Here is a 23030-nt window from a genome sequence, read left to right as displayed (position 1 = left end):
CTTCTTCAAAATCTAGTGATGCTTGCAATAGTTTGAACCTGTGCTAACAGAAGCGCTGAAATGGAAGGAGATAGGAGGGGGTTTTGTGACAATTTTCAGAACAGGGAATAAATGAAGGACCCTTTGCTCAGGGTTGTGGTGCTGTCAGTGTTCATTTTCTGCGGGGAGACAGTAACAAAGTAGCCCCAGAAAAGCTTTTTAACTCTGTGGTACTACTGTTGTTCCATGTATTTCGGTTGATGATGAACAAAAAGAGCTCCAAAAGTTCAGAGAATTTTTTTCTTCCTGCTACTTAATTCCAATAAAAGTAAGCTTGGAAGGATTTTATCAGAAGAGATTCTTTTCCTTTTAAATTATATATATGTGTGTATATATATTTTTTTTCCCTGTAGTAATTTGTGGAAGGATTAAAATTCATATTGGATTCCCTGTTTTCTTGTGCATTTTGATTTGCTATGGTAATGTTATTTATCAGAAGTCACAATGCTTTTTTTGATACAAAGATTGAAAGAGGTGTTTGGCATTCATTTTTATATGAATTATATTTATTTCTTCAAATACATTAGAACACCAAAGTAAAAATATTTTTTATGTATGATCATTTACAATATATCTTTTCTTGTATTACATATAAATTGCAATGAGTCTGGGCATTTAAATGTTTGAAATTAAGTTCTAATTCTCACAATTGTCACTCTCTTCTGCATTTTCTGTTACATCCTGATGAAAAGGAATAGTAAAGTCCACCAATATTAAATAGAAGAGTGCAAGACCTGCATGCCCTCTGGTGGAAGCGATCCTTAACAGACTAATGCAGATCAGCTTTTGTGGCAACGCTAAATGTCAGACCTGCAGACAGACACACTCTCCTTTGATATACTTAGTTACTCAATTAAGTTATGTTCCTCCATAGCAGAGTTTGTTAGCTAGTAGGAAGGAAAACTCTTCCAGTGCATTATTTTTTTCACACTTTTCATTACAGTTTGAACTCTTTCATTTCTCTTCAACCTCTTTCTTGACTTTTTAACCTTGTTACTCCACTGTAATAAAAAGAAAATGAGTTATATGTTGTGTAAAGGTATTGAACAGTATCTCATTATTGACACAGTTTTTATACGTAGAATTTTGCTCTACTTTTAAGGAAGTTTACAGGTCCGATACAAGCTGAGTAAGGATGGGCTCCTCATTTTCACCATTGACTCTGGAAATTTTGCCAACCGAGAGCTGCACCATGTGAAGATTAACAGGGAAGGCAGGGAGCTCATCATTCAGGTACACCATGGCTTACGTCGAATGTTAAATAATACTTCATGCAACAGACAGACCCACTGATTTCAATACCTGATGGCCAGCAGGAGGCAAAGGTTTCACACTGATCTGGCGCAACCAAAGCTGGTCCAGCAGCAGAACAACCCTGTAGGTTAGACCAAAGCTCCATCCAGACCCTGCTTCAAAGAGTGCCCAACCGTGGTGTTTTCCATTGAGTGATCCCTCCCTTGTCTCTGACAACCTGTGAATTAGGAAATGCCTTTGGCCAAAAGTTCATCTGGACCATTGGAGTGGTTCCGGGGCTTAGGGGTGTCTGTGTGACTTGTAGTCCCAGAGGAAGCACACAGTATAGGTCATTAAAAAGGTGCCAAAGGGAGAAAAACAGCTGAGGAATGAGCACCTGTGAATGTAATTTCATTTAGGGTATGTGCCCCAAGAGAGAATGTGACCCCAGCTGCCTTATCCTCTCACAGCAAAGGAAAAGCTGAAGAAACACAGGGTGCAGCCACCATGTGCATGACAATGCCCTGTCCCTTTGCTAGAAGCAAGCCATGCTGAATGTGACAACCTCATGAGAGACAAAACCACTCCTCTGCCTTGTTTCTCTGCATTGCCTGTTTTACTAAGGCAGGGAGGACTGTCTTACTGCTCCTTCTGCTTTCCTTCTGAGGCTAATTGTAGCAGTTCATATTACAAAACAAATTGTCTAGATCTGGGTGGCAGTTGTTTAACAGGGAAGGGTGACAGAGTCGACAGAGAAGCCGTGTGTTAAGGAATAGAATAAGAAGGAGACAGAAGCACAGGGAGCGTCACAGTTTTTCTTTCCCCTACAGTTTCCATGTCTGGGTGGTAAAATGGTAACAGTTAGCATGCAACTAGGGTGGGTAGGCCTGATTATCTAGGAAAGAGGCTTACGCTAAAAGCCAGGGTTTTCCTCAAGTACTAGTTTTCTATTGTGCTGTGCTGTGGTTTTCTTCTATGCAGAACTAATTCTTCACAATACATTCCTAGAGAGGCCTCCTTTGAGTGTATTCTGAAATGACTAGACATGGATTTTGGGAAGCAGGGTGATTTCAGTGTCAAACATTCTAAGCTTTTCTGCAGGGGAAGTTTCTTCAAAGCCCTTTATATGACTATTCTGGTGTACCTTTCAGCTTCTCATGCTAAAATCAAAGCACATTCACTTTGCTATCTTTAGAAACTGAATCATGCTTGGGGGCAGAATTAACTGATTTGCAGCTGAGAGCGTTCCCAGAAGTCTGCAGTACAGAGAGATCTAGGGGTGTCTACATGCTGTTGTAACAAACTAATTTTATTGACCTCTTCCAGGTTGATCAAGTTCTGAAACTCAAACACAACTTTTCTGAGATTGATTTTAAGGCCATCAAATCACTCACCTTGGGCAAGGTCACAGGTAGGTTCTACTAAAAATATTCCTGATTCATCAGTTGTTATAGTGCTGGAGTTAACCTGTGCTGTGTGTTGGGTTTTTAATAGGATTGGGGTTTTGTTTGGCTGGTTTAGCTGTAAGAGTTGGCCTGAGCATTCCAGTACCCCTGTTTGTATATCTCATCAATGCAAAAATTTGGCCGCTTTACTTGTTTGCACTGATAGCAATATTAACTTCTCCCATTGCTCACTCCAGTAAAGTGATTCATACTGCCTGTGTGGCTGCAGAGGGTGGCATCTTAGCCTAATGATGTCATTTTGCTAACTACATCTTGCTCCTCTCAAGCCATTTCTGTTTCCTAATGATAAGAACAGCAGCACTGTGAGCCTTCATCCTCTCTACCCCTTTTTCATTCCCAGTCCTTTTCCATTTGAATTCTGCACGGAATATTTATATTACATATAACATTAAGGCCACAATTCTGTATGCTCTGTGCATGGACCTTCTTGATCTGTACCTCTCTGCACTACAAAACCATTACAAGACCAAGAAAACTCTGCCTGAAGTTTGGAAAGTAGAACTCCTCTGTTTTGTTGTCATGTATGTTATGTTACATAGAGTTATGTTACATAAGACAAGAGTCTTATTTGTTCCCAGTAAGATTCTAAATGCTTCCTTGGTTATAGATATTTTAGTCCTTTGTTAGAATTGGACTTCCATATCAAGCCTGACATCTGTTTCACTATTACAATTTTATATGTCTTATTAATAACATCCAAGGCCTGCGGGACTGGTAGCTGGACAGAAACTATAGACATCCTCTAGTGTCTACTTGTGCCATATAATTTTATATAATGACATTAATGCATTCTGCATCATGTTTTACCTTCTAGATTAAGGGCAGGAACTGATTTTCCCCTTAATTATATTTAATGTTTTTTTAGAATGCAGCAATCTTCAAAGTCTTTGTGGACAGGTTTGACATTTTTCATCCCAAGTCAAGCTAAGCTAAGAATCTCGTTTTGTCAACCGTCAGCTGTAGTGCTGAAAATCTAAGAGAACATTGCTCATCATGACCTCTACCTAAAGCTCCAGCTATAGATACTAAATAAATAAACCAAGGCTTTTCTAACCAGCAAGATGGAATATAGCACAAAGACCTTCAAACATGTAGCCAGCAAGCTGACAAGGTTCAGCTCAGCATCATGGAGAGAAACTAGATTTAGTCACAAAAATATGATTAACTTTACAAGTACAAGGTTGTTGCAAAGCCAAAAAGCCTAGATGTATCTCCAGAGGTCTGGCATTCGGTTCCACTGAACACCACAGACTTGTCTCCAGATAGCTTTTAATGGATATATCCTTCTGTTATTTCTCGCTTGCCCCAAAGTTTATTTGGATTTTGGTTTACTAATAGTAATAATAATAGCAATAGTTCATATTCTGTAATGACACTAAAGCCATAAACTTGGCCATCCACATGATGGGAGATCTTATTGCTGTACCAGGAATCACACAATGCATCCCAGCAAGTCACTTTAATTCCAGCCAAATCCTAATTCTGGTTTCTTCTTCATACGTTAAGTGAATTTCCACAAACTTTTTCTTCTATGTCAGGATTTCATTTTCCAGGTTTTATCCCACAGCTGTAGCTGTGTTGAGTAGAGTCCTTGTGCCCTCACGGAATCACAAATCCCCATGATTCTTCTCCTCTCCAGGATGAACTGTCTCAGCTCTATCAAGCATCTCCTTGTATGAAAGATTCTCCAGTCCCTTAATCATCTTTGCAGCCCTTCACTGGACTCACTCCAGTAAGTCCGTGTCTTTCTTCCACTGGGGACCCCAGAACTGGACCCAGCACTCCAGTAGTGTTACACTCATGCAGAGCATGGGGGAAGGTGATCACTTTCTGTCTGCTGGAAATGCTCTTCCCAAGGCAACCCTGGATGCCAGGATGTCATTGGCTGCCTTTGCTGCAAGGGCGCATTTCTGGCTCATGGTCAGCTTGTTGTCCACCAGGACCCCCATGTCTTTCTCTGCAAAGCTGCATTCGAGCTGGTCAGCCCCAACTAGTGTTGGTGGGTGGGGTTATTCCTAACCCAAATGCAGATCTTTGCATTTCCTTTGTTGAACTTCATGAAGTTCCTGTTTTCCCATTTCTCCAGCTTGTCAATGTCCCTCTGAATGGTGGCACAACCATCTGGTCTACCAACTGCTCTTGCCAATTTTGTATCATCTCCAAACTTACTCAGGTTGCACACTGTCCCATGCTGGCCAAAAAAAAAAAAAAAAAAAAAAATCCCTACTGCTACAAAGTCAAGAGTATTGCCTTGTGTCAAGAGGAGAGCTGGACCTTGTCATTTTAGGAATGTAGAACTAAATATGTCCATTCATCATTTATACTATTATATGGGTAAAATGTCGACTGTAGCTTCTTTTAATGATGGCTCACTAGAAGGTGAATACTGGTGACCTAAACCAATATCTTCCAACTTCTTCCTTGTCATTGTTCATCCCCTCAGCAAAGCATAAACTTCCAGAGGCATGTGATCCTTCAAAGTAAACGTAGACTTCCCATAGTTTTTGTTTTGGATGCCACTGGGATTTAGGTACCTAAAGGCATTCATTAGGAACATTTAAGTGTCCAGTGAAATAGAACCATACAAAAAAACTCTGTTCTATGCATCCTACATATCCGTGCTATACTGTTCTGAAAATTTGTCTCTATTCTTCTTTCCTGTCACACCACTGCTCATTTGCCTGCTCTAACAGCCTGATCCTGGCTGCTTAACCAGACAATTATACCACCTTCTTTCTTGACTCCACCATTCATTTCCCACTGGCTGAGAAATCTCAAAGAGAGCTTCCAGCAGGACATCATAAAAGCTTGAAACCTCTTCCTCACCAGATTTTCTTATGATAACCATTTTAGCACAGCTGGAACTTTTGAAAAGTGCACTTTTATACAATGACCAGTTTTTAAATAATAGTGCTTCCCCCTCTCCTACCCCCCTACCCTAGCCCCATTACACTTCCTTTAGTCAAAAGCTACTTAAACTCTGATATTTTTTTCTGCTTTTCACATCTTCTGTATTTTCCAATGGCTGCCCTACACCCAGCTCTGAATTCCAGGAAATCCTCCGTTTAAGGCAGAGGAGGCTCACCTGGAATTCAAAACATAGGGACACTCACTCTGCCACAGACTACTTGAATGACCTTGGGCAAGCCATTTATGTGCACATATAAAGGTAAGGAGGCATTTTATTCCCACTGAAACCAGTCTGAGCTTTACTATCTCTGCTCTCTATCAGTAAAGCATGGATAATAGAACATTCCTACATCAGAGGGGTGCTAGGAGGATAAAAGCATTAAAGGCTGTGAGCTGTTCAGATCCACAGTAATGGGGCCATATAGCTGCCTTAGAAAGATCAATCTAAATATAAGTGTGGCTTTGAAGACAAGGGAGTAAAAAGAAGCAGCATTCAAGTAGCCAACAGACGTTTGTTGAATTCATCCTCACAGTATCCAACAGCAATAGAAAAATATTATTATCCTGTAGTTGTCATTTTTACTTCAGAAATATAGAGGCAAGACACAAAAGGACCTATCGAAAGCTTATCAGTATCAATGGGAGTTTTTCCATGGACTTTAGTGAATACTGGATTCAGGCCCCAAGTGGGTCATACAGTTTATGGCAAAGCCTCAATGAAATCTTAACCAGAGTCCCAGTTCATTTACTTTAAGTACTCCTTGCAGAGATCATACTGCTGTATTCAAGCATATAAGCTCTATTGACAATCTGACCTAACTGTGAAGCTGGCTCCGCTTTGAACAAGGGATTGAATTGCATGACCTTCAGATGTGTCTTTCAACTTAAATTATTCTGTAATTCTCTGATCTCAGATACACATTTGCATATGTTTAGGTCTTGTCTAGAAAAAGCTGCTATCCCAATGGAAAATATTATTTATTTGTTTTGGGGTTGACCTTAATGAATCTTTGAAAACACCTTACTGTGCCCCAACATGTCTAAATCTTTCACCATTATAGTCCCTGGAAAAATAATCACTGATGCAGAGAAGTGAATCTCGTTGTCTGCATATTTGCTTCTGAGCAATTTAATATACTAGCTGTGTAGTGATACCAGAGTAAAAGGGTAGCATTGAAAGGGATTCAAGAGTATTCTGAAGAAAAAGGTTGCAAAGATTTCTTTAGTATCTGTTAATGTTGACCTAATTTACTTGTGTCTTCAAAGAGATGAATTAGCAGACCTTCCCATACTGGCAATGTAAAGAACTGTGTAGTCTCGCACATGATCATGATATCTTTTATCTCTAAAAGCCTGAGCTAAAACACACTCAAGTTGTAGGAGTCTTTCCACTGAATCATTCAGCTTTGATATAAAGTGTACACAGAAGAAAGTTCATCTGGAAAGTAATTTTATTAAAATCATTATGTAGGTGCAGTACAATTCTTATGATTTCTACAATAGCTTTTCTTATTAAAAGTTCACAAGAAGAAAATGGGATCTATACACTGAAGAGATCACAGAGCAATTAATCCAAGAGTGATATTATATTGGGGGAGATGATAACAGGATAATTAAATCAGAAGGGGTAAGTTGGCATTAACTCTGAGATACAAAAGCTTCCCTAAAGAAGCATCTTTTAGAGAGTTTCTATGGAAAAGACTTAAGTCCATTTTATTTTTGTGGAAAGCCATTCCCTTTTTTAAGCTCACATGATGACAATTTGCTTGAGAAATTTCAAGTGACAGTCTCAGATCATTGTGCTCTAACATTTTAAACAATACAGCAATGTCTGCAAGAGATATTGGCTGGACTCTTTTGGTCACTGCAAAGCTCTTTTCTTTACTGCGGACTCTTCTTGCCCTAAATACCTATTCCTCAGAAGGACTATACCGCAGAAAAAGATCTCTTGGGTGCTGTTATAGGGCACCTTTAAAAGTCATTGTTTTTCCTCCTAGTAGCCTAATAAAGCATTAAGGAAAATGGAAATGACTGCTTAGGATAAAAGAGGAGAGGTATTTGGGACCAATATGGCAGTAGTTAAAATAAGCAAAGTTTGGCTACCACAGGCGCTTCAAGCAATCCAAGGTCTAAGCCAATAATGCCATCATGTCTCTATCAAAAAGAGACCAAATCTATTCAAACTTTTTCCCCAGCAATATCATTTACCATATGATCATAACACCATGCTTAAATCCCCATGTTCTTGATGAAAATACTGCCTAAATAAGTGTCCAAGGTCATCTACTTCTATCCAGAAATTTTATTTTTAGTCTGAATTCTTGCTATTTGAGTTGATTTTAGCCATCTGCTCCTGAGAAAAGCATGTATTCTTTTGCACATCGTCTCTCCATCTTCTTGCATATTTTCTTCTTTTTATAGATTATATTTTGAGCCCATGCAAAACTGCATAGGGCTGGCTGTGTTGTGACAGATTAGGATTCAAATATCAAAAACTGACATGTAACAAATTTCACATTACAAATCCAAGCAGTGTTTCTTTTTTGATGACAAATTGTGTTTAAGAAAACATACTAAATGCACGTCTGAAATTATCTCCACTAAGTCTAATGAAACAAAAATTCTCAAATATTCCACTTGGCAAGAAATGTTCAATTGCCAGCAAGCAAATCCTGGCACGTTCTGCTCATTCCTGGGAAAACTTGTGAGAAAAAGTACCTTTGCTTTGCTCTCGTTGTCCCTTGCTTTTTCAGAAGTGTTTTGGAGGTGCATTGAATGCCTGGAGCCTTTCTCCTGTTCAAATTCATCCTTTTCTTAAGCAAGAGCCAAAGTGGTTGAGCCCAATGTTTCTAACCAGGAAAAATGTCTGTGTTGCTCCCTCCACTGCCTTTGTGGCAGGCTGGCACCAGGAAACAAGCTTATTCCAAAGAAGTCTTTTAGTGGGTTCCAGTCTAATCCAAGATGTTTTCTGCCCTTTCTAAATTAATGGTTAGTATCAGCAATGTTTACTGAGGTTGTTGAAGGACATAGCAGCATATTTTTCGAGGTAACTACACAGTACCTGCTAGTCAATTCTTCTGAGACAGGTGCAGTCTGGAGACTACAAGAGTCTTTTACTTCAAGGTTGTGGGCTCAAATCTAGTGACAATGTCCAGGAAGTAATCTTACCAGTGCTGTACAGCACCTTGGCAAAGTGAGGTGATGGATACACTTTAACTCGCACAAAAGTCATCTTTCTGTTTCTCAGATTCAAAAAAAGGACAACCAGTGTTTCAGCATACAGAGTAAGTTACCCTTTGTGCTTCTACCAGTGATTCACTTAGATTAATTAATTAATTAGGGCACAGACATTTAAAACAGGCTATGTCTGCTCTCACTGATGTTAAAAATAAATTTCAATTAAGGAAATCCATGATGGGCCTTCCTGGATGTAAGTGAGCACAGAAGTAAACTTCGGGCTCAGATTTAAGTTTCTGAGTGACATGAAATTAATGTTTATAAAGAAAGAACAAAAAGATGTTGGATAATGTTTATGGTCCCATTTTCCACACTGATATCTTTAGAAAGAATGTCTTTTGAGCCACTCTCCCTGCACACAAATAACTTTTAATTTCTCTTTGATTCCAGTTATCTGTCATATGAGTTATCATTTACTATGTCAATTTGCTGATACATTGCTGAGCAGTTTAAGGCTTGGTCCTAGAGAATTCTGGCAGAATTCTACTTATGATGAAAATTCATTCCGCATTACTGAGATATTAAGACTTAAAATTGTTTTATTTGTTGAAGATCTTGAAACAAGTGTGTTGTATACGGCAGAGGTGCACAAAGAAACAGCAGTGGAACAGGATGTCTCTTTTGGGGAATAGGAATGAATCAGCAGATAAATTATGTTGATACAATAATAAAGTTTTAAAAATGCAACTACATGTTAGACTTAATCCTCATTATCATGGAAAGCCATTCCAAATACATGGAAAACAGAAAAGCAAAACCAACACAAAGCTTACTGAGCTGTGACATTGCAGACAGCTTCCAGGGAGCAGCTAGAGGACCCAGCAAGAAGCCAGACCAACATATGCACAACTCAGAAGACAAAGCTTAAAAATTACTTCCTAAAAATATGGGTAAACTTAAGTTGTGGGGAATGAACAGTTAAATTACTCAGAAGCCAAAAAAGATTGCCTTCTCACCCACCATGTAGAAATCGTCCAAAGTAACTCGGTCTCCAGTACCAAGAACAGAAACGCAATGCTAAAATGTCAGAAGATCAAACCAAGCCAACAGCAGCAATTCAGTGTGATTTTCCAGGCCAGTCAAATGCATGGAAAGTTTCACAGCGTAACCAGGTCAGAGGAAGGCCACTGATGCTTCATATGACCTTGCTTCAACACAGACCTTGGAACTTCACCGAGTTGCTTCTCTTACTGACAACTGTGTCATGCAGTGAAAATATCTTTTGGAAAAACATTTTATCATGACTTAAAGAATTCAAGTGACAGAGTGGCCTTTAATAAGCCTTTCACAGAAGTAACCGTGTCATAATCACAGATTTACGTTATCTACTCAGAAATTCAGAGGGCAGCACAAGTCGTTCACATACAAGTTGTGCAGCTCTGTTGTTGAGAACAGTGAAAGCCCCACTTTCTGAAAGACATAAGGCATGCACCTAAAGCCATATTACAAAGCAAACTGTATCTGTGCATGTGGGATTTTTACCAGGGGACTCTGGGGTTGGTTTTGGTTTGTCTTTGATTTGTTTTTTTCAAATTTCAAAGCCTTTCAACAACAACATATCTAGTTCTCACTCATGCAAAGCTTACTTTGGCAAAAGACTCCTGGAATTGGCCCTTAATTTGACTTTTTAAAAAAGCCTTCAAAAGTACTGTGTCTTAGACTTTTCAAACTACTGTACCATGAAAAAGGAATTCATTATTTCTTAGGCTTTACCTTTTGCACATAGGGGCAGAACAGAGCAATTTAGATTGGCTGATGTCTAAAAGATACCAACAAATCCACCTTTTGTGTCAGAGCTAAGAAAACAGGAAAGGCTGAGAGTACAAATGTTTACAAAGGGTTTTATAAATTCAACAAAGATGGCAAATACTGTAAATCAGTCTTTTATATAAGCCTTCTTGCAGAAACTTGGAAACAATTCTTTGTCTGTTTTATAACACCCCTGCCAAAATCTCATTAAAAACCTGAATACAGCTAATTCCTGCACACTTTGAGAAGAGCAAATGTGAACCTCTGTAAAACTACAGTTTTGCCAATGGCAAAGCCTCACTGTTTCCCTTCCCGTCTCTCTTTCTTGCAGTTACTCACAGCCCAGAGGCTGTCCCCATGACAGCTCTGCAGACTGAGCATCTCTCCTGTAAGACCCCTTGGAGAGCAAACTCACATGTACCTTGCTTTGCTGAGAAGCAGCCAAACTCTTCCACGTTATACTTCCATGAAGACATTCAAACATAATTGGAAACCTTTCTCAGCTAATTCCCTCTGTCTGAATGACATAATGGTCACAGATCTTGAGCACCAAAATAATTTGTGATTTGGGCTATTTTTGAGATTTCTCTGTATTTTCTTATACATAAAAGAAGTTTATGTAATTCAGGTAGCAATGTCAGTTATAAAAGAAGGTCTACTTCTTTCCTAAATCCTTTTGGCTGAAAGCTTGTAAAATCATTGTATTTGAATGACAGTAGAAAAATTGGACCTTATTTTAAAGTTTACCATCTTACTCTTTCAAGCTTTGAAAATAAACTTGAAAAGCTGGGTACCCCTGTTTTCCAATGCCATTGGAGGTATTTACAAACCTTTCAGTGCTAGAAGTTTTTTTTCATTAGCAGGTAATTTTTAAGACTTTGAATAAGTTTTGATAACTATATATGTGTGCATTTGTGGGTTTTTTTCTTGTTTGATTGACCTAGATATAAGGTGCATCATGTTACAAACCTCTGAGCAGTATGAATTTCAATTTCTGGAAAGTAAATAAATGAGAGCTTGGAGGAAAGAGAAGATGGCTTCACTGCCCTTCACTGACTTTCCCAAACAATCTTTGATATTAAAACATTTGGAACTAAATAAAAAACACTTACCTTTGAACTGGCTTTCTCTTTGTGAAATTTAAATGAACACAGACCAACAGATAAATCAATTGCGCTATCTCATCTTCAGGCTGGAAAAGAGCGTGGAGATATTGGTTTTGATTTAGATAGAAAGAGCTATAGTTTTGCTTTTTATTTTATTTGTGGAATGGGGCTAGCAGAGTGAGAGCCTGGCTCATAACTAAGAGGATTCCTAGGACCTCTAATTATAAAAATGTTGTAACATGATTAGGTGCATCAGAAAAGTAAGTTGAAAAATAAACTTTTGAAGAAGGGTGGAAGCTTATATTAGCAAGCCATTCAATATTAGGCCACATGAACCATTGTATAATAGAGAGCAGGCTCCTTCATTAAAAGAGTGGAGGAGGTTAGTGCCTTGAAGATATGGTCCGTATCTGTGAAACTGATGTTGTTAACATCAAAAAAAGTTAAAGAGCATCATCCCCAGGATCCTGTGATATTCAGTGTTGCTATTATTACTGTTTATTATTATTGTGATTCTATGATTATTGTTACTGCCATGGTTAGCACCTATGATGTGTTAGATATTGTCCAGACAGTAGAGAAAATGGATGAGGAAAGAAGCACAATGCAGGCTTTTACGTCCAAACCAACTTGATTCAACATAAGCAGCATTATAGAGGAAGGCCTGGGGATGGGAACCTCATGGGTCAGGCCAGGAGGAACTTGTAGGCTGCTGAAAGAGAATCTGAACAGTTGAGATTGGATGAAGAGAAGTAAAAGGAGTGGGTAAGGCAAAAAAGGATTCTTTTTTTTTTTTTAATGCCTTCCTAAAACAGATAGTTTCTGGAATGTTTTTCTGTTGTACTGCAGATAGTTTGTCACTGGACCCTGAAGTCTCAAAGGCAAATGCCTATGGTTTCACTGGCTGCCTGTCCTCTGTTCAGTACAACCACATTGCTCCCCTGAAAGCTGCGTTACGCCATCCCAGCGTTGCTCCTGTGACTGTCAAAGGCTCTTTGACTGAATCCAGCTGTGCATCCATAATGGAAGCTGATGTGAACACAGTAACCACAATATATTCCTCATCAGGTATGTCCTGCCAAGAGGGGAATGGGGAATTTAAAGGACATGGAAGAATGAGGTTTCCTTCCTGTTTGCTGTAATGCAGTTGTGATAGTATAAATACTGGAACTGGGAAGTTGCCTTTTCTCTCAGAATTAGGAGTGTTGAGGATGGGCGTTAGGATTAGCCAAGGCCCCTTTAAAAGTCATTGTACTAAAACAATGTTTTCAGACTGTTACTGGACTGCCTAAAACATGCTGAGAACAAACAAAGTCCCAAAGCCGTAGTTGAAACAGCATTGGAAGTATGGTTATGCACCTGATTTGCCATTCCTGTCCACTCTAGATAGCTCCAGTGCTGCAGATCTCAAAGGAGAACATAAATGTTACACAGATTCCGTATCCCAGTGGTGATGAAGCAATAGGAGTCATACAACAAACAAGTCGAATTTGTTCCTACCCTAGCAGAAATGAACAAAAACTCCTTGTACAAACCCCTCGACACATGTGCGTGACTTCCATTGAATCCTTGTACTTTATTCTCTCAGGCTAAAGAGAAGGAGCACTACTTGAGCAGTACCAGTAAGATGATCCCAATAGTTTGTTTATCTTTTGCAATCCTGAAACTGTCCTCTGGGAATCTTAAGTATTTTGCATATGTGAATTTGTATGCAGAGAAGGAAACTCAGAGCAGCTGGAAGTGTTGTCACCAGGAACAGGGGCAATCAAGTTGCTGCTTTAGTCACCAGTGGATGTGTCAGAATTCTTAATGACTAGAAAGGGGTACAAATTAAGGACTATTTTTTGCCCCTTGACCTATGAAACCACTTTCTCTTTTCTGATAACTAATAAAACTCTGGTTTAGATCATAATATGATTCCTTTGACATTTGTACTTGCATCAAATCCCCATTTCCTGCAGCTTCTGCCTAAGATATTCAGCAGAAAACAAATGATGCTATTAGCATTCCGCATAGGGAAAAAGGCTGCTGATTACTCTGTGAAGAGTGGCTGCCAGTGTGTGTGTGCTTCTCCCCACCCCCCAACTTTCTTCTCATCACCCAGAGTTGTCTAAGGTATCTCCTCTGATGCACAGAAGAAATGTGTCTTGTAAATGCCGAATGGGCAAAGATACTGAAAATATGAACTCCTTGCCCTGTGATCTGTCACCTCGATGATCTGATTTTTCTAAAGAGTTAGAAAGCAGTAAAACCCGAGGCTCAGAACTGCAGGACAGAACACAGAGTGTAGCATCTTTGGACTTAAATATTTAAAGCTTACAATCAGTTGCACTCTATTGTCAAGGTTAAGCATTGTTACATCAGAAATGCAGAATTATTATAAAAGCTCATCCCTGTCTTTGCTGCTCTGTACTTTAAAATATGATTTCCTCTCAATATGATGAATTAACTGACACTACTGCCCCAGTATTCACACTGGATTTTATTAAAGCCTGAATAAGATCTTTAGAACAAGTTAGTTCCGAAGACTTCATGTCTTTATATGCTATAGTAAGAGCACCGGGCAGTACATTCTTGTTAAAAAAAAAAAAATCCAACTTGTAGCAAATTATACTTTGTATAGATGTACTTAAGAATTACATTTATGCATGGAAAGGACACATTTTAAGAAATAAAAAGAAGACAGAGTTAAGGATTAACTTTCAAATTTACTGCTCATATCTCAATTCATCAGTTCCCAATTTCTCATTATTGAGTGTCTGAGAAGAAAAATAGAATTTCAAAGTTGACCGTACATGTCTGTATCCATTTTCTAATGTACAGATACAACAAAAAAGCCCTCTAGGAAATCTCTCTTTAAATGTGTGAAGAAAGCTTTCTATATTTATAACTTGAAAACAATTGAAGCTCTTTCCTTCAGAAAGGAATACTTGTTGTCTTCAAGAAAGTTTCCTAGCAGACAGATATGGAATAAAATCCATTCACTCACAGCTCAATTTTCTGTACACACTCTTTCTGATTAGGAAACACAAAATGAAAGGTGACTTACTGTGGTTTTGATATTTAACAAAGATATGCAAATCACCTTCTTCCTTGCTGAGGCACATGTAGAGTTTTTGGTATTCTGAACTCTATACCGATGACATAGAGATAATGGACTTTTACTATGCTATGTTTTTTAATATTAAAATATTGTAAATGCCAGAGCAGATTCAGCTGTGTGAATGGTGGAGTCTTGAGCTCTGTCTGCTCCAGCTGAAGAGCACGTCTTCATGCATTTAAAGCAAAAAATTCCAAAGACTTTCATAAGCCACAAACTACACAGAAAAATTTTGTTTCTGAAAGGCAGCTTAAACAGTGCAAGTCCCCGTCTCACTGTGCTAGTTGTGCTGGACCTGATATTTCCAAACAAGGAGGAACTGGCCAGGGATGTGCTGGGACAGCCTTGGCTGTAGCAGCTATGAGATGGTGGAGTTCAGGATCCTGAGAAGAAGAAAAGCAGAAAGCATGATTGCAACCCCAGACTTCAGGAGAACAACCTTGGACCTGGTCATGGACCTGCTTGGAAGAATTCCACGGAATACAGCCCTGGTAAGAGGAGGGGTCCAGGAGAGCTGGTTCAAGGATCACCTCCTCCAAGATCAAGAATGGTCCATCCCAATGAACAGGAAATCTAGAAAAGGTGGCAGGCAGCCTAGAGAGGTTGTGAAGACTTCATCCTTGGATATATTCAAAACCCAAATGGATACAGCCCTGAAAAACTTGTTGTAATAGACCCTGATTTGAATAGGGATTTGGACTAGATGATTTCCAGAGGGGCCTTCTGACCTCAACAATGCTTCCAACCTCAGTGATTCACACTGTAATGTCATCAGTTTTGTCTAAAAGGAGAAGGATGTCCTGTAAAGGTCTCATATGAGAAACAGTATTGCTTTTCCTTGGCTTCAGAGTTTATTGTGTTCCCACTGGAGATGGTTCTGCTGTCACACGCCATCTGCTCTGCTGTAACAAACCCTCCTCTCCTTGTATCCTGTTTTATTTCTCAGGCAAAACATAATTCTTAAGGCCTATGTCCATTGCCCTCCATTCTGAAACTGATCTCCAACATGTCTTCTGGTTTCCTCTCTAATGCTTAAATTCTGGTAACAGTCGCCAAATAGTGGAGCTTTAATAGCATTTACTGTGAGATCTTACATAATCTTTTAGGCATGAATGATGTCTTATATAATTTTTAAGGTAGAAATTTAATTTCATACTTTTTTCATACATAGTTAATAGTCTTTCATTAATCTATTTGACTAATACCATGAACCAGATAGCACCTGGAGATTTTTCTCTGATACAGGAGGACTGATGTTCAACAGATGTGAATTTTTGTTGTAAGTGATTTCACTGGCGCCAGATGAGGGCTGGAGTAGAAGATATCTCACCAAACTTCAGTATCTGAAAGCTAAATCATCTTGAGTCTAAAATAATGATTACTCCTCTCTTCTAGTTTGTGGAAAGAAATAGGCGAATCACACTGTCCATGTTTGACAGGCATCTTAGGGTATAAAGTATCTGTAGGTTCCTTTCCTCTGATGAAATAAAAAGAGCCTAAATTACTAGTTTTGATTTATATAACTAACTCTGGGATACTGCAAAATAAAGGAGATTAACTTACCCTTGATGTACAAAATTATGAGAAACCTTGATCTAACTTTGAATTTGGCCCTGCTTTGAGCTTAGGCTCAAAGGCTTGAGATTAGGCTAAATAACCTCCAGATTTCCTTTCCAACCTAACCTTTTCTATGATGCTATCTGTATTTATGTGTAAAACAACTTTTATCCCCATTCCAGTCCCACAAATGTAGTAAATGAGATGAAGAATTGCCATGACTATCTGTTTCTTGGCAACATCACTATAGGCATCCAGTATCCAAGCAAGGGACCTTTTGTAAATATGTCTCAACCTGAGTGTCCAAATCTGTCATTGGTAATTACCATTTGTGTTGATAAAGGGTGTACTGGAGGTGTTCAGTTGGCCCCAGAAGTCCCTTTTGTACCTGCAGCTGTCAATGAACTGCAGATATGGGGAACCCTGACTTTTCAGTATAGATGTGTTTGAGAAATAGTTCCACCCCTAAAACTAGCAGTAGAATTGCATCTTTTAAAACATGAAAGCCTCTTTGAGTCTGATGCCTTCTGCACATCTTTGGGGCTGGTATCAGTGATGTAGAGAATAAGGAAAAAGTGCCCTCTTTAAGAACCTAAATAGCCCAAAGCCACTATCATTACATACTCAGCACCTCCTGATGCACAAATATGAAATTGTTGCTTGTTTTAATAAAAAACATCTTTTGGGGCAAGGAGATACCAAAATGCGGCTGAGTCAGCTACTAGGGCAAAGATGTTCAATTTCAATAAACGTTGCAACACCAAAATTCTCAGTTAAGCTTCCACCTCTTGCATTGGATAGATCAGTTTGGCAAAGCAGTATAATATATAGCAGAGACAGTCATCCATAACTCCCACGTACATACTTTGTATGATAGCCCGGAGGCTTGTAAAGGAGAGAAATAGATAGGAATCTTGCCAAAGGAGAGGGTGAGCTGAAAGGAAAAAAAAATGGAAAGGTGCAGAAAAGCTGGCTTCAACTAGCAGTTGAAAGCACAGCATTTTCTGAAAGAGGCAAGACTAAAGTAGGTACACTGCCGTTAACTCCACTGACTTCAGGGAGGCCTTGACCTCTCAGTTTTGGATCTGAATTTGAAACTGCCAGCATGTAGACTGTTTGACCCAGTGTTTCAACAGTAGTCATTTATAGATAGGCTACAAGAGAGCTCCAGCATTGAGGAGCCATTAATAGAAGAATTAATTTCTGACCTCTCTCTGTTTTGAATCCAATTTGACTACTGCATTTCTGCAATGGAGAGAAAAACATCCCTTCCAAGAAGCTGTCCCAGGCAGAGACTGCTTCTCTTTATGGGGTTGAATTCAACTTGTGTATCTGCATCTACAAACGTAGGTCAGGTCTAAATCTGTCTAGCCTTCCTTTCTTTTTGCTTCTTTCTGATATTGTTTCTCAGGTATCAAGGGAAAAAAAAAAAAAAAAAGGGCAAAAAAAAGCTCTGACTGAAAAAAGCTCCCAATGGGCTATTTAGTTCAAATGTCTCTCTGATTCTTCTACCGATAAATTGAGACAACACTTTCAGATGTTAGTGTGAGCCTTTCTGTTTCCTTTTAAATATACCCTTAACAGACTTTGCTCCTGAAGATGTAGAAGAAAATTGTCCTGTAAGCTCACTTTATTTTTCAGAGAGCTTTCTGGTTTGATTCTCCAGTCCCTCAAATCACATCTTTTGAAAACAGATTAGAATTCATGAGTGTAAGAGGGTGCCTCTGTCTAGGCCACGGAGAAAATGAATATAGTTGATATAAAAAATAATTCCTGTTTTGTTTAACCAACTGCAGATCCTTTTGGGAAGACAGATGAAAGAGAGCCTCTCACCAATGCAGTCAGAAGTGATTCAGCTGTGATTGGAGGTAACTTCATTTTTAAAGATTACAATTGAAAAATAATTCTGTCAAGGCAAGCATCAAGGGCACTTTAAATCTGGGCCGCATAAAATCCAGTTCAAGTTTTTGTAATCTAATGCAGGTCTAGTATTTGCTGTATTTATTAGCACATATCTGTTTCAAGCTACCTAGATAGGCACCTGCATTATGGATGAAGCCAATAGCGGCAGCACGTGATGTTGGATATCACCCAAAAAAAGGCATTATAGATTGTCAAGAACTTGAGTCTTCTAAAATATAACCAAAGTCTATCAGTCTGCCTGCTTGAGCAGGGGAGTTGGACAAGATGACCTCCAGAGGTCACTTCCAACCTCAACTATTCTCTGATTCTGTGTGATTCTGTGTGATTCTGTGATCTAAGACCCAGCTAACTACTACTCTGATGAGAGCCTTAACACAGTATTCACATATCCTGTATTTCTTGACCTCTGTCTTTGCAAGCTGGTGGTGTAGTGGAACTCGCTAGCTCATATGAAAGCATTTATATACTAGGGAAAGTTGTCCTTATAGCTTCATGTATGGTTTTCATTTTCCTTTAACAACCTGGAGGGCAATTTATCTCTGTTTATTTTATAGGACGCCCTGTAGGGAGCTGCCTTTGATAATATCTAGAAGCTATAAACCAAAGTGTACAAGGCTCATGCAAGGTTTCCAGAGATAACAGAGAAGAAAATACAACAGAGCAAGAATTTGTATGAGCATACAGATCTAGCTTTTTAAAAACAAACACACTGACCTAACTTCACTTCCAGTGAAAGCAGAATTTGACTGAAATTAGAAGGTCAATTATGTCAATGCTTGCTGCTTTAAGTCTTAGTTAAGGTGACAGAATAGAAATAAAAACTACCAGGGAGGATATGATAGAGGCAGATGATTGTGTACAGACTGAAATGAACTGATCTATCATATCCACTAGCTGTTGTGCATTGCTAATGTATTTTTGAGGTTTTTGTTTTGGTTTTTGTTTTTTACTCTTTCTATTCTTCCTTTTTACCCCTCTTTAGGTGTAATAGCAGTTGTGATATTCATCATCTTTTGCATAATTGCCATCATGAGCAGATTCCTCTATCAGCACAAACAAGCACATCGAAGTAGCCAGACAAAGGAGAAGGAGTACCCAGAAAACCTCGAGAGCTCCTTTAAAGCTGACATTGACTTGCAGAACACAGTGAGCGAGTGCAAACGGGAATATTTCATCTGATGGACAATGCAATTTCTTCTTACTCTTACTCCCCTAACCTTCCTTCCTTTATTCCTTTCTTCACTCCTTTTTGCTTTTTGTAATTTTTTTTAAACATTCATTTTTTGCTAACTTTTTCATTTGGAAAAGACCGCCCTGCACAGGAAATACTGACAACAATCACAGTGCCTCATTCTCTGCACAAGAACCTGGCAGTCACAGTTTACTTCTGCAGCTCAAGAGACCTGTTATCCCACCCTGCACAAAATCAGATCCACATGCACACCTGGTTTCTGCTGTGGGTTCCTGGATGTTTCAAAGTCCCTATATTTATTTGTGTTTTTCTCAGGAGCCATTTAATTCATCACTTTTACACTAGAACTAGACTATGTAAAGTAGAGGTAAAGTAGCTGAATACGTAGCTCTACAGATACTGGGACAGGATAGAGGGAAAGAATGAGACCAAAACGCCTGATTTATTTTACAGGCTCATTTACAAAAATCATAAAGAACTGGCCAAATTCTCAAATGATATGAATTGATATATATTTATTGATTTCAATGGTGTTACATTAATTTATACCACTTGAGAAGCTGGTATGAGGTAAGGAAAAATAAAACTGTCCTCATTAAGCTCCTTCCCCCAACCTCCTGTCCTTTTACTGTAACTTTTAGGCTTATCAGTACTTTTCCAACAATATATGTATCAACAATAAATGTCATTCCCATGCACCTCTTTCACCTCCATCTCATAAGGCTGGCCGTGTAGACCCAACATACTCTAGCATAACTCTAGCTGAAGCATGGAAAATAGTAGCTTGAATCTCCAAGGGTTTTAGAAAGCTGCTAGGACTTAGGTGCTCTATATTTGTCTGAAATGTTAGAAATGCAGCATATACCTGTTCATGCCATAGGAGGATTATCATGCACTGAGGTTAAACACTGTTGCCGCTGTGGCAAAGAAAAAGTACATAGACAAGAAAAAACAAAAATAGTTTAATCTTCAACATGAGTCACACCTTCTGCCAGTTCTTCTAAAAAAGAAAAAAATCCAGCTACTCAAAAAAAACCAAACCAAAACAAAACAAAACTGCATGAAAGATTGATTAGTATTTCCTGTTTGTAGAAATTGGAATATCTTCTCCAAAGCTAAATAGAGAGAGGTCTAATGTCACATCTAAAAAGGTTAATATTTAGTCAACCCTGTTTACAAGGAAGAACATTAGGGAAATAAGTTAAAAAAGATACCAAATACTCTACTTCAAATTAATCTCCTTTCCTGTTTTTCTAAAGTCTTCTGTCCTTTCCTGATTGGGAGCAATGCAGAAGACTCTAATCCTGGCAATTTTATTTGTGATACGTGGTTTTAGTGTGAGGCTGAAAAAAACCTTGGTTTTGGTCACAGACATCCTAAGGGCAAGAAACGGAGAAGTCCCACCAAGGGAGGTTTTTCACACCCTTCTTGTGTCTGTATGACATACTGCCTTCACAGGGCTTCTGAAGAGTATGTAGAATTTGCTGTCAGACTTGAAGGTTTCTGACAGGAGTTGAATCAATCCAACAGCTGAAAAAAAAAAAAAAAATCCTATTTATTGCAGTACTCCTGATAAGAATTAATTAAAGACAATTAATTTTGCAGCTGCATCTCTTTTTTTGCCCCCTACACCCTTCTACAGTCATCCTGGGGTTTCCACATGGTGTTCCTTTTTACATCGATTAAAATCAAAGAATCACAGTATGAGGTAGTAACCCACAGCAAACTAGAGATGAGGTTCCACATGCAACAGGTGCTATTTTTCCAGGCAGTGCATTGCAAAGGTATGCAGCTGGTTATTTTTTTGACGGGAGGAGGGGACAGACAAGGAAGAATAAATAAATGACAGTTTGGATATGGTGATTCTTCATACTTCTTTTGGAAGGCTTTATGAGAAGTAGCGTCCGATGAAGAGAAAGCAATCTTGGAATGATATCACTCTTACATGAACAGGAATATGTGAGGCCAGCCCCATAACCAGGACTCTAACAGAGCAATTTTATAAAGCCATTTATATTGAAATTAGTATTGGTGCCATTCTTCCTCGACCACGGTTGACAACAACCCTTTTGTCTCATGCTGGCTGTTTGCATGATACATGATTACTTGAGACTATTTCTGCATGATGAGATGTGTAATGACGGACTCATTAGCTGTGTTCACTTTATGTTGCTATATCTTTTGCGGTGAAATCCTGGCAAAGCAATTCTCTTTTCTCCTTCCTTCCTTCCTTCCCCCAGAAAAAGCTGCTTTGTTTGGCATGGAAGGAGGGGAGGAATAAGTGAGCTCATGGGCACCTCTGCCTATGTTTTGAGTCATCTTATCTGAAATGGCCTCTGTATGAGACATCTCTGAAGTCCTAATGTACTTAATTGGCTTTATGAAGAATGGAATAGGAAGGAGGGGAAAGCCCACAAGTGTGTATTTTTCTCTAGCCAAACTAACAGATACAAGTCATCCTTCTGCTTTCCTACTTGTTAGTATCCAGGAATAAAATTACTATAAAATGCAACAATAAAGCGCAAAGCAGCCCCAGCAGTGGAGTAGCTGGAAAAGGGAGACTGAGCAATGAAGCAGAGTCCTCTCATTTCTCAAGTGACTAAATTACTTTCAGCCATCTTAGGGCCTGATTCTGCAAGATGCTGACCTTTCTCAAGGAGGATCAATTTCCCATCACCAAATGTAGATATTAGTGTTGCTGCAAACATTTCAGATAGAGCTCTGTGGCTCAGTCCTGGGCTGCAGAGCAGGTGTAAGTGGCATGCTGTGTGCAAGCCCAGGCCTGGCAAAACAGTGTAAGTGGTTTGTTTGTCCATTTTTCCTTATCCTCATTTAATATAGCACAGGTTGGTAAAACTCCTTGAAAATTTAGCTACGTTGGTGTGCATCTGTAAAATGAAACAACTGCACATACATAAATGCATGCATGAGTATACAGAAACACTTGCATCTATACCTGTGGATGTAATATCATGTGAGTATTTATATGTTACAGGGCTGGACAAATAAACACATTTGTGTGGACTTGCCATTTAAAATCCTATCTTCTAAATCAGGATGTCAATATTCTTCTTATTAAAAGGTAGCTAAAAGATACTATATGAAGTACACTAATACTAACTCCTTTTTTTTCCTTTTTCTTTTTTTGTTATAATGCTTTCTTTAGTGAGGGCATCATTTGATTTACTTCGGTACCAGTTAAAGGCAATTAAAAATAATTTTTTAAAAAAGAGAAGACATGCAATTTTGCAAAAATCTACCAGCATTAAAATTGTTTTCATTTTCCACAGTTCAAGTTAGACTTTTTATCCTATCTATTACAAAACATTTCCGCTATTTTTGTTAAAATTGCTCTTTAAATGGGGAGGGGGCTTTCCTTTTTTCTTTTAGCTATCATTCTAGATAACATTTTTCAGTAAATGTGGAGGATAATAGTTTTTATCTATAAAATGTCAATATTTATTTTAATGGAAATCCTGAGAGTATCAAAGAATTGTTTGGAGGTGTTGCTTGGTTGG

General features: G+C 38.7%; 1 protein-coding gene across 1 annotated transcript in view; it reads left to right on the top strand.

Moving 5' to 3' along the window:
- CNTNAP5 (contactin associated protein family member 5) overlaps positions 1–19499 on the top strand; it is a gene marked incomplete at both ends in the record, with an annotated part of 289753 nt that extends 270254 nt beyond the window's left edge. The window contains 5 exons of the mRNA XM_082312477.1: positions 1146–1272; positions 2599–2683; positions 12590–12808; positions 18194–18265; positions 19303–19499. Coding sequence (XP_082168603.1) covers positions 1146–1272; positions 2599–2683; positions 12590–12808; positions 18194–18265; positions 19303–19499 — 700 coding nt within the window. The remainder of the gene's footprint in view (positions 1–1145; positions 1273–2598; positions 2684–12589; positions 12809–18193; positions 18266–19302) is intronic.
- Positions 19500–23030: the final 3531 nt, after the last annotated feature.

Source organism: Platalea leucorodia, assembly GCF_965183815.1.
Source record: "Platalea leucorodia genome assembly, chromosome: 5".
Taxonomy (NCBI): domain Eukaryota; kingdom Metazoa; phylum Chordata; class Aves; order Pelecaniformes; family Threskiornithidae; genus Platalea; species Platalea leucorodia.
This window is presented reverse-complemented; position numbering and strand designations above follow the sequence as displayed.